We start from the raw sequence: 12,498 nt of genomic DNA, 5'->3' as shown, positions 1-12,498 counted from the left end.
GATTCCGGTTGGTAGAAACCTGAATGATCAGCCAATTTACAAATAAAGCAAAAGACTCAGAAAGATGAAATAACTAGTCCATAGTAACATCAATGATTAGGGACAAAATCAGATTCATGATGAACTGCAAGGGACCTCTCCATTACAACAAGCTGATTTATGTTTCAACTTGAGATTAGGGGTCAGGTAAAGACATTACTAGAAGAAAAAAAATATATAAAGTCAGCTTATAAATGAACTACTATGACTTTGGAGAAGGAAATGGCAGCCCACTCCATTATTCTTGCCTGGAGAATTCCATGGACAGAGGAGCCTGGTGGCAAAAGCCCATGGGGTCAGAGAGAGTCAGACACGACTGAGTAGCTAGCACACACACATGACTTGGGCCCGCTTTGTATTTACAGACCATCAACAATGGATTGGAAGCGCAATGCCTGAACCTGTCAGCAGAGTGGAGGCCCTTGGTGCGGATATTACTTACGGTTTTTGTTTTTTTGAATACTGTTTCCAAACCATAATTAGAACCAGTAAGGCAGCTTTACCTTCCCAACTAACATCACCCTCCCCACCCCTTCAAATTATAAATACACTGGCTGAGATGGAAACCTGTGACAAGCACAGGTGTGTATGTTAAATCTTGAAATATTTCAAATATGCAGAAAACAGTTCATCTATTACCCAGCTATAGCAAATACTAATATTCAGTCATATTATATCCATATTTTTAAAAAGTTGAACATTAAATACAGCTTTGAGGATTTCTGTGTTAAGTACTGCTTATCTATTTCATTCACCTCTCTGCCCAGAGGTGATTATCTAACATGAATGTTTCTATACTTTTTTCTTTTGAGATTTACTGACATAACAAAGACACTCTTGCAAGGAACATATCTGGCTGTGCACGCATGTGAACCTAAGGAGAAGTAAATGCTGGACTGTGTGACGTACATAAACTCGACAATATACCTTGACCATATGCTCCTCAAGGTGGCACACTCCCAGCAGGGGTATAGAAGTGCTGTTTCACCTGATCTTCACAAATATGATTATAGTTGGTATAATCAGTTTTCAGATTTGGCAATCTACAGTGTGAAGTACTGTCTCCCTAGTCATGTGCAAGACCCCCAGCTAAGTCATCAAATTCATTCAACCACCAAAGTGGGCAGGAGTAGGAAACAGACCTGCTTAAGGATCTACTGGTCTGTTTTTTAAAATTAGGCAAATCTTCTGTAGAATCTACTACTGAGATAATTTACCTAAGTTTCTTTTGTTTCAAACTGATTATCAGGAAAACATTTAAACACTTATTTTAAACTTAAAAACTCAGGAATATTTTCCAAATACAGTTCTGAAGTAAGATTGTAGGGAAAAGTAATTCAGATGATTCTGCTAAATCAAAACAGTAATAACTTAAAATTTAGCATTACTCGTCTAAAAGTATTTTTTAACTAATATCTTACCTGTGTAAAATGAGAACATTCTTCAGATACTGCCTTGTGAAGTTTTCCAATAAGCAGTTGCAAGGGCTTCACTTCACCTAACAGAATAGATAGCGCATTAAAAATGTTCAATTCACATGCTTAGAAACTATTTTCATATTAAACTCACATCAACTGGAAGATTCCTGGGAATAAAATTAGTTCTAAGTCCTTTATTTCTTTCAATGTTATTTTGTACTGCTCAGTGCTAACTGTATAAGATAATTTGTAGGATTTTCAATTTAAATACCACAAAATGGTACAAAGCACTGATATATAATTTTTTTGTACTACAATCCAATCCAAGAACTGTATCACACAGCATAACCCTACATATATTCACCCATATAAAACTGAAACAAAAATTTCACAAATATTTATTTTTTATACATCCTATGCACTCCAATGTTTTCTGTTCTACTCTATTATTAAAAAAAACAAAAAAAGCTGGTCATTACTCACTGAACTAACTTCGTCACCCATTAATGGACCCACTAATTAATTTATAGTGTGAAAAACTACAGATTCTATCTGAAGAGGATACCAATACAAACAACATATGCTTAAAATCTTATTCAATTCAAACCCAAAGAACTCCTTTTTCCTGAAGTGAAAAAGGATTATATTCTTATTTAAGCCACACTTTAAACTCTACTGTTTAAAAGAACAATTCCAAACCTATGAACCATCTCATTCATAAAGGTAGATCTGTCAAGAATGGAGGCCTAAAGATACCTTGAACAGAGAAAGTCTAATTAATTGAACAACTGGATAATTACTAAAGATAAAGGTTAACCACGACTAGCTTTCCACTTACGGTTCCTTAAATACTGCTGCCGACACAGTGCCATCTCAGTCTTTGTGCTCACTCTAGTCTTCCAAGGTGTCTCATTCTTGTCCCTGGCCTCAAATGATCTCTTGACTTACAAATCTTTATCTTGAATTTAAACTTCCCCCTTAGGTTTCAGCCTTTATTTTCAATTGCATACTAGGTATCGCTTTTTCAAAGTCATCAAGTATTTTTAACTCAACGTTCCAAGCTAAATACACTATTTTCCTCACAAATCTACTCCTCATCCTCCTCATGACTACAGTCACCCTCAATCCAATTACTCAAACTAGACACACAGGGATCATTCTCAATTCCTCCCCCTTACTGCTAATACTAACTGCAGACTACAACCCACCTCTTTAACGCTTAAACTTTTCCTTCTACAATGCCCAATGCCATTTTAGCTCAACATCTTAATGTTAACAGAGTAACTGCCAAAGCTGCTTAACTGGTCTTTCCATCACGTTATAAGTTCAGTTCAGTCGCTCAGTCGTGTCCAACTCTTTTGTAACCCCATGGACTGCAGCACAGCAGGCTTCCCTGACAATCACCAACTCCCAGAGTTTACTCAAACTCACGTCCATTAAGTCCATCACTTATCACCTCCCTTAATTTGCTCCAGTGATGTCATCTTAAAAATCTTACTATGTTAGTCTATTTAAAATCCTGCATCAGCTCTTAAAACCAACAACATAAAGAGTAAACATGTTTCGGTCAGGGTACATGAAATCTTTTCTGATCAAGCTTCCGACAATCTTTATCCATCACTACTTTTGCACACACCTTGAACTCTCAATTCTCCAAAATGGATGTCATCTCTCACATCTCTAAAGTTAAGACTTAAGATCCTTTCCTAAAATTCCAACCTCCCTCCTCCTGCCTACTGCCTCGCTCTTCCAGGAAGCACTAGACTCTTCTCCTCTTTCCCTCCATTCTTTCTGTTCATTCTTCTATTATAGAAGATCTCCTATTGTTTTCTAAGAGTTTATTTTATATTGCTTTTCCACAGGACTATTGATTTCTTGGGGAAAATAATTCAGTGATTTTTAGACTTCTCAAGCACTTACATGAACAGTCTATGATTGTATGAGCAAATGAGTCTAGAACTGAGAACACCCAGTCACGTTCCTCCATGGGGTCTAAGTCAAGAAGAGAATCACGAAGTGGCGGGCTCTAAGTGATACTTACTTACTTAGAATTTTGTTAGAAACCATTTACCTGTTTCTTGTGCTTTTATATTCTGTAGCTCTAACTGGTGTATTTTCTGAAGTTCCTTAATCTTTTCCTCTTGAGCAGAAATAAGCTCTTGTTTAAGATTGCAAAGAGCTTTATCTTTTTCATTTTCCATGTATTTGCGAACCTGATCCACATGAGTTGAATAGACCAGAGACAGGCATATACGTTGGGCTTCCATCTGGAGCCTTAAATCATTCTTAAAGTGAATTAATGTGCAGGTTAGATAATTTAAAATGACAAATCAAACAATTTAACTTATTTTTGCATATACTCATTACAAGGGGGGGAATACATGAAATTATAAACTATAATTGAGTGAGAAAATAATTAAATTAGACGAGACGTCACTTTACTTACATGAAATTATTTTCTCACTCAATCTGTTGCACTAACCTCGGAAAATAGTACAACTTTTTCAAGGAAAATAGCACAATATTTTCATCACTTCAACTTCATGGTAAAGTTTGATATTGGGTAATGTGAGGATGGCCTCACCTTTCATTTTTGTTCAAAAATGACATTTTTAAACAAATACGGGTTTCCCTGGTGGCTCAGCTGGTAAAGAATCCACCTGCAATGTGGGAGACCTGGATTTGATCCCTGGGTTGGGAAAACCCCCTGGAGAAGGGAACAGCTACCCACCCCAGTATTCTGGCCTGGAGAGTCCATGGGGTTGCAAAGAGCCAGGCATGACTGAGTGACTTTTAATAAACAAATATAGAGAAGTGCAAAGAATAATGAAATACACACTTATGTACACATATCACAAAGTAATAAATGCAATCATTTTATCTTTTTTCTTCATTTCTCTCCTCCCTATTATTTTGGTTTAGAAATGAAATACAGATAAAACTTAATCTATCACGTTCCCAGTCTTCCTTCCCCAGAGGCCACCATATTATAAATTTGATAAATTTGCTACAATTCAGTTCACGTCTTACATTCTCATTTCTTAATCCATCTATAAACAGTGCATATATTTTACGTTTTTAAGAATTTACATAAATGGTGCAAAATGGCATTTATTTTGCAAATTACTCTTCTCATTCAACATGCTTCTGAGATCTTTCCAAGAAGATACACATAAATTTATTTTAACTTGGTGCTGTATATATGAATATCACAATTTGTTCATTTCCTTTTTAGAGATCAAATGGATTATTTCAAATTTTAGATATTTCAAAAAATGCTGCAATAAATTCTTTTTTTTTTTATGTTGTGTGATATTTAATAGGCATTAAATACATTTTATTGTATTATGGGAGTTTGAAGAAGTTATGTCTACACAATGCCAAAACATCATATAAATTGATCAGAATAAATTCTTATATATATATGCCCTTGTACATATATGATAGTGTTTCTCTAGCACACATGTGTGCTAAGTCACATCAGTCATATCTGGCTCTTTGCAATCCTACGGACTGTAGCCCACCAGGCTCTTCTGTCCATGGGATTCTTCAGGCAAGAATACTGGAGTGGGTTGCCATGTCGTCCTCAAGGGGATCTTCTTGACTCAGCGTTCAAATCCATGTCTCTTGTCTCCTGCACTGGCAGGCGGGTTCTTTATCACTAGCACCACCTGGGAAGCCCTTCTTGATTGTAGTGATTCTCAAAACTGTAGCCCAAATCAGAATCACCTGGAGTGCTTATTAAAACAGATTTCTGGGCCCCTACCCCCAAGCTCTACTTAAAGAGTCCTGGTGTGAGCCCCAGAATTTGATTTCAACCTGTTTTCAAGTGATGCTGACACTGCTGGTTAGGGACCACACTCACTACCAGCAGAAATGTAAATGCTACATGGTAGACCATGTATATTGCATCAATACTAGATTTTAACAAAATTTTTTCTGCAATTACACAATTTTACACTGATATATTTAATAATGTTAAGTGAATATTCATCTCCCCACATCCTCATCACAGTTCTTATTGTGAACCTTATTTTGTCAAACTGATAGGTATAAAATTTCACCATTATATCAATTTATAATGCTGAAAGCATCTTTTCATGTTTATTAGTCAACTAGCAGAAGTATTTCTGTGGCTGCAGTATTATTTCTAAGCACATTTAGATTGCTCTTTGGTGCTACTGTTGTGTAAACTGTTGCTCAATTTTTTCATGAGCTTCCTTCCATAAGCACACACCTCCCTGTTCTCCCCATCACTAAGGGGTTTGCCTTGGCAGTGATGTATGTGTCAGGGGCAGCTTTTGCGTTTGTCTCTGTTTACTTTATAAATGTCAACGTCAACTTTAGTATATGTGCTGCCGAAGTGAGCACTAGATGTCAATATCAAGGAAATGGTATCTAAATGTCACTGAAAGTGTCTTCAGTTAGAAAAAAATAAATGTTTTAGTGAGAAAAATCTGACCACTTTGACAACTTCAAATTTGGGTCCCCTCCTAGTAATGCCTTCAAAAATTTTTTTAAATGATCTTCTGACATTTTTAGGAGTGATAAAATTAAACCCAATTATGATTTTGAAAACAATTTCAGGTATTTCACAAAGCATTAACAGTTATGTAATTAGAACTTCTTAACTATTTAGGTTATTAAAATGTAAAATTTGATATAAGATCATAAATATGAGCACATTTGTTAAGAAGTAGAAAGAAAAAAACTTTCCAAGGCCTTCCTACTACATAGAGAATAAAATTTCAGGTTCTTACATACTCTTTAAGACTCTCCAAGATCTGGTCTTTTCCTTCTTCAAACTCTTTTTCTTCCACTCTTTCCCTCAAACTCAACCAAACAGGTCTTTATTCTGTTCCTCAAACTTACCTCTGCCGTCGCAGTTGCTCTAATTTCCCTGTGGTAGATCCTCACTGCCATTCACATGGCAGTTCAAATGTCAGTTCCTCCTAGACCCCTTTCCTGACCACCCTATTTAGTGACTACCCGCCACTCTCTATCCCATTTTCTCTTTTATTTTCTTTATAAAACATCACTATTTCTTATCACTATTTCTTAACTCTTCTACTTATTTCCTCATTTACAGTCTGGCTCCCTCACTAAAATATATGCTCTGTGAGAGCTAGAACCAATTCTTACTCTTGTTCACCACTGTATTTCTATCTGGCAAGAGACTCTATAAATACTTGTTTAGAAATGAAGAAACACACAAAAAGCTCTAGTTAGCACCATTATACAATGTGCCCAGTGGGATCTGCCTGCTATTTCTAATTTCAGTGTCTATCAAACATAAATTGTCAGGAGTGATCTAGTATTACTCATTATATGTATTCTTTAGTTGTATTTAGAATTAATATTTTTTTCCCCTTTAGGTATAATAAGACTCTGAGAAAACTAGGATTTAAATCAATATCTTCTTCTCAGGGAAACAGTTTCATAACTATTGAACAACTACATGAAGTACTAAAAAGGTTTAAGAGTTAATCTTCAGTTAACCTTGAAAACACCAATACAAAAGGAGACTCTCAAACCAATCTTTGGAATTGCAATGAAATATTACAAAATAATTATTTTAATGCTCTGACTCTCAGCAAAGTTATTTAAATTTGCTTTTTCAAAGAAAATGTGTTCTGTTTCCTGAGCAGACTAACTAAAAGATTAACTAAAAGAGAGGTAACATGGTTTAACAAAAAACAGATAAAAGAAATGTAAATGATAGGTCTAAGTGAGAATTACATCACTGGGTTTACTTTCATTCTCTTGTAAGGAGGTTAATTTATGCTGTATGAAGATGAAAACTTTCAGTCTGAAATGTACACTTTACTGTTATGCACATTAAGTAAACATACCTGTTCTGATTTAAGTAGGCGGAGCTCCTGCTGAAGTTTATCGCTTTCACCTGGATCAGTAGTCCCAAGTGATGATTCATTTGTCACCGACGGCAAGTGAGCAGAAAACTGCTCTTCCTTGCTTGCTTTTTCGAGAGTCGTATTTTCAAAAGGAATTTTATTTACCTCAATTATTTTTGATTCTTTACCAAAATCATTATTTATTTTAGGAACTGACCCTCCAGGATCCCTGCTTGATGAAACTCCATCTTTCAAAGAGCTTAAATGGACATCATGCACATTTACATTTTCTGTCCTACTGTGGTCAATTATGACTTCTAGCTCTCTACATCGCAATAAAACTTGCTCTTTATCTTGCTTTAAAGATTTAACTTCTTCCGTTAGAAAACTTATCTCATCATGTTTCTGTTTTAATTGCTCAGAAAGATCAGACAGTCTCTCTGACAGCTCTAACTTTTCTCGCTTGGTTACCTCAAGTTTTTCCATAAGCTCTGTTGTATCTTTCTCAACAACCTCACCAATTTCCAATGGTTCTGGTATAAAAGTCTTGTCATCGTCAAAGACTGAAATTTTCATTTTCACTATACTTGGGTTTATTCTTTGCAAATGATGAAGCTCTTCACTAAGTGCTTTAAGCTTACTTTTATACTCTACTTCTTGCTTATTTTTACTGTCTTCTAAATCGCTTTTTACCTTGAGAAGGCAAGCATAATCCTCCTGTAACTCCTGATAATTAACTTCAAAATTTTTTTCAGCAAATGAAAAAGTGTTCCTTTGCTTTTCAATCTCTTCAGTTAGCTGAATACATTGTTTTTTGAGGTCCTCATTTTCCTCTGTAAGTATTTCTATCTCTTTTTGCCAGCTACAGTCTTTGGATCGGGACTTAGCGGAATCTATGAAAGTTAATCTTTCTTCTTGGTTAACAGGAGTATGTATTTTCAACATGTCTTCTAGAGCCTTCTTTTCATCTTTAAGAATGCTATTCTCTGCTTCAAGTTGTGCAAATTTTTCTTGAAGGTCATCCTCTTTTTCCTTCATTTGTTTCTCCAATAATTCAGTTTTAAGTTGTAATTCTTGAACTTCCTGTTCAAATGTACCCTTTTCCTTTTCTTCTTGTCTGAGTATTTCGATTTCTTTTTGTAGTTCATTGATCTGAAGGGTCATTTCTTCTGATTTTGAATTCACGAGGGACTGCTGTAAATCTTTTAGCTTTGAAATTTCCAAAATCAGTTGGTTCTGCTTAGTTATCAAATTGTCTTTTTCAAACTGCATGGTTTCTATCTTTTGACTCATTTCATTCTGTAAACCATCTATCTGCTGTTTATAGTGAATGCCTAAGTTATCTTTAAGCTTTTCAATATTTATTCGATGTTCAATTTCCAAATCTTCCTTCAGTTTGGAAAGTTCTTCCTCATGACTAAACAGGAGCTGTGTCCTCAGCCTCTCCAGCTCAGCTTCCTGTGACTCAGCCATTCTGTCCAATACAGCATTCTTTTCTCTTTCTAACATTTCAAGCTTTATCTTATAATTTGTAACTTCTGCTTCGTGTTTTAATTCAAGTTCTTTCCTGGCTTCAGAAGCAGAAGCAATCTCAGCCTTCAAATCTTCCACTGTACTAAGGGACTGGTAGGCTTCGCTGAGCTTACTTTCTTGCTCAGCTATTGTCTGCCTAGCCCTCTGAATCTGGTCCCTTGAGAAGCTCAGCTCTTCACAAAGGTCTCCCAGCTGTCTCTGGAGAGCAGACTTTTCTCCCAAGATTACGCCTACTTCTTCCTTGAGCCTTTCCCTTTGAGACTTAGCATCTTGCAATTTTATATTCAGTTCATTTATTGCCATATTCATTAACTTTATTTGATCTTCATTAACTGTGATACTTGGATGTGATCTTAAAGCATTCTCCAGTTCCCCCTTATGTCGTGTCCTGAGTTCATCTATCTGTGACATGTGTTGTTTTATTAACTCTTGTTTCATCTGTACTATCTGCTGCCCATACATCTCATCCAGCTCTGCCCGGAGTTGTTCCAACTTTCTTTGTGTTTCTTGTTCCATTCTTTGTAGGATATCCGTTTCAAATTGACTGTCTTTATGATTTTTCTTCTGAAGTTCCTCAACTGTCCCCATTAACTGTTTTATTTCTTCAGAACACTGTCTTTCCTTTTGCTTGGAATTAGTCAGTTCTAATTTCATATTTTTTAACTCCTGGTTCTTCTGTACAACCTGCTCTTGTAATTCTTCCAGTAATTTATCAGCAGCTGTTACTTTATCCTTTAGGTCACGAGTTTTTTTTTCTTCTTCTATTATTTTTGTATTTAATTCTTCAATGACTGCTTCCTTTTCCTGTATTTCTTTATTTGAGTTTTCTACTTTTTTATCCTGTTCCTTTATAAAGAAAAAATGGAAACATAAAGATGGCATTCTTAGTTTCTGGTTACTTATACCCCTTAACCCCATCACCAAAAAAAATTGATAGAAAACTGCTTTTCACATTACTCTATAAAAAGCAACGGCTGAGCTTGCTCCTTCATTTTTCTTACGTCAATCAGACACAGGACTTGTGTAGCCAACACTACCTATGAGCAAATATCATAGCAATGTTGGTCTTCTTCGGGGGGAAGAAATTTTTCTTGCATTGCTATGATTAAATGTTTTAATAAAAAAATTTAGTAAGATCAAAATGTGTCTTAAAAAAAAAAACAACCAAAATGTGTCTAAACCATTATATTTTCTTCTTTCTTATTAACTGATGAACATTCTAAGTATTTGGTATTTGCAATTACAAGAGGACTACATACCCTTTACAGTTCCAGAAATAATCCTAAAAATAAATCAACGTTCCTCCCATACAGTATTTTAGTAACCTGAAGGTTTGGTGGGCAGGTGCTACGAAAAGAGTAAAACAACAAAAACAGGCTCCTAAAGGTCAGCCTTAACTTCACTCCTAAGGCTAAATGAATCAGAAGTTCAGGGATAAGCCATGCTTAAGTGGCTGAATTGCAAGTGACATGCAAGAGAATTATGCCATTTAGGGCATATCAATTTGATTCTACATTTTGGGGGTAAATAGAAACTTGAAAGCAAGACAGATTTTTTTTTTTAACCCCTGTTCTGATTTAGGACTTTATTTTGGAACTGCAGATAAATCAAAACCCAAACGCATGCCAAGGCATGTCCCTAATCATTTACAGAAGTGTCACAGCATAAGACAGTCAAGTAGAAGCCCTGGAGACAAAGTTTTGTCTCTGTCATTTACTTGCCTGAGTGGTTAGGGTTGCAGTCCCAAGGACAGAAAAAACAGTAAAATTTATAGATGAGAATATACGTAAGTAATTAAAATCACCTTCAGGAGACAAAAGTCCCAGGTCAAGATGGCTTAAAGGCACCTCAAATGGATGTGTTAACTTACCTTTCAAAAAAAAAAAGAATGTCAAAGCCTAGGGAAAAAGAAAGTCTGAGGGAAATAGTGGCAGTGCCCATTCAAGAATGGTTCATGAAAGAGAATCAAGGTACCTGGAGACTTTGAGAATTCTAAGCCCTCTGGGAAAAATCACACCTAACCTAGAAAGCAAGGGAGGGGCTGCTGTAAACAGAATTAAGAATTTCAGTCCAAAGGCATGGCCATTCCTGCTGTGAGATGGACATATGAAGTTATCATAGCCTAATCGGCTTTGGCTTGGTATCACATATCCCATCAATGTCACTATGCCTTATTGTTGATACTGAGCCTTCTGGCATAGACTATCTTCTGGCAGTCTGCCAGGCCTAAACTGCCTTTCTCTTCTTACCTCCTGGAAAGGATCATTTTCAAAGACGACTGTTTTTTAATCAAACTATTTTTTGATGCTGATAAAACCTTTTTAACATGGTTCAACCTGGGTCTTTATGCACACTCCATCCTGTTTAAAATGTCCTCTTATCAGTTCAGATTCATAATTTATTCCCTGTTTACCAAACAAGTACTGAAGAGCTGCTGTGTGTCATATATCGCACCAATTATGAAGAAAACAAAATACAATGAAAGGGGATTGTTCTAATTTACAGACTTACCTCAAATATCACTTCCCTGCTAAGCCTACCCTGAATCACTTCCCTTATGAAGCCAGACCTGCCCAGAATTTTCAAAACACTTTTTACCCATACTTAGCCTTGTTTCGGGGTGCCTTGCATACCTTGAGTTTTAGTGAAGAAAAAAGTGCATTTAAGCATCACTATCTCTTGCAAGAGCCTGATGCAAAACAAGTGTTCTATAAACATCTATAAAATGATTTTTAAATTACTGTGGTTGTAAAGCATGTACATTTTGTAATTTCAGTATCTTAAAATTGTACATTTCTAATTTCCCTAAGCGACAGTCTCTGTAGTCAGACTACATAGATTTGAAAGCTGGCTCTACCAATGTATTGCCTGTATACCTGGGCAATTTACTTCATCTTGCTTTGCTTTAACTTTCTCATCTGAAAAATGGGTGTGATAACAGTATTTACCTCATAAGATTGTTGTGATGATTCAATGAGATAATATAATGTGTAAGATGCTTTGAGTATTTTCTGATACCAAGTAAACAAAAATAAATGCTACCTAATACTTTTATTGTTATCCAAACAGTACTCTTGTTGTGCTGATTTCTCAACATCTTGCAGAACTGTCTAAATTTATAAAAAATACTGTACTGTATGTATAGTCTGTCCTCATTATTCAAAGAATCCAAATGTGTGAACTTGCCCACTTGTTTAAATTGACAGATAACCCCATAAATCAATACTCAGTCATTTGTAGAAGTGCACAGAGTGGTAAAAAATTTGAGCTGCTGGATATGCATGATTCAAGCTAAGATGATGTCAAGCAGATGAGCAAGGTGAGAGAACAAGGAAGGAGACCATGAGGATGGAGGTGGCAGGCAGTAGTGGAAAGTACTATAAAAATTTCTGGCTCTGGGCTAGTCCGATAGGGTTTGAATCCCAATTAGGAGAAGAAGGGTGCTATCTTTAGACCAGTCACTTAACACTTTTGACTTTCATGTCTCTTTTGAAAATTAAACAAGCTATAATCTACCAGAATCGTTTTAGGATTTAATATTACAATCTGTATGATACACACAATGTTATAAGTCAAATATACTTCAATAAAATTAAAAAATAAAATACAGTGGAAAGAGTAAAAAAAAATCTATATAATATGTATGTGTGTGTGCA

At 35.7% G+C, this 12,498-nt stretch overlaps 1 protein-coding gene across 6 annotated transcripts in view; it reads right to left on the bottom strand.

Annotated features, from left to right (window-relative positions):
- The window catches only part of AKAP9 (A-kinase anchoring protein 9), a 166,215-nt gene that overhangs the window by 98,296 nt on the left and 55,421 nt on the right, over positions 1–12,498 (bottom strand). For all 6 annotated transcript variants that reach the window (XR_010663628.1, XM_065938573.1, XM_065938574.1 and 3 more), the window contains 3 exons: positions 7,310–9,688; positions 3,529–3,742; positions 1,461–1,537 (listed from right to left, as the gene is read on the bottom strand). Coding sequence is in view for 5 of the 6 variants with exons in the window: in XM_065938573.1 (XP_065794645.1) it covers positions 1,461–1,537; positions 3,529–3,742; positions 7,310–9,688 (2,670 nt within the window). In the remaining variant the exon portion in view is untranslated. The remainder of the gene's footprint in view (positions 1–1,460; positions 1,538–3,528; positions 3,743–7,309; positions 9,689–12,498) is intronic.

This window comes from Muntiacus reevesi, chromosome 6, assembly GCF_963930625.1.
Source record: "Muntiacus reevesi chromosome 6, mMunRee1.1, whole genome shotgun sequence".
Lineage (NCBI taxonomy): Eukaryota > Metazoa > Chordata > Mammalia > Artiodactyla > Cervidae > Muntiacus > Muntiacus reevesi.
This window is presented reverse-complemented; position numbering and strand designations above follow the sequence as displayed.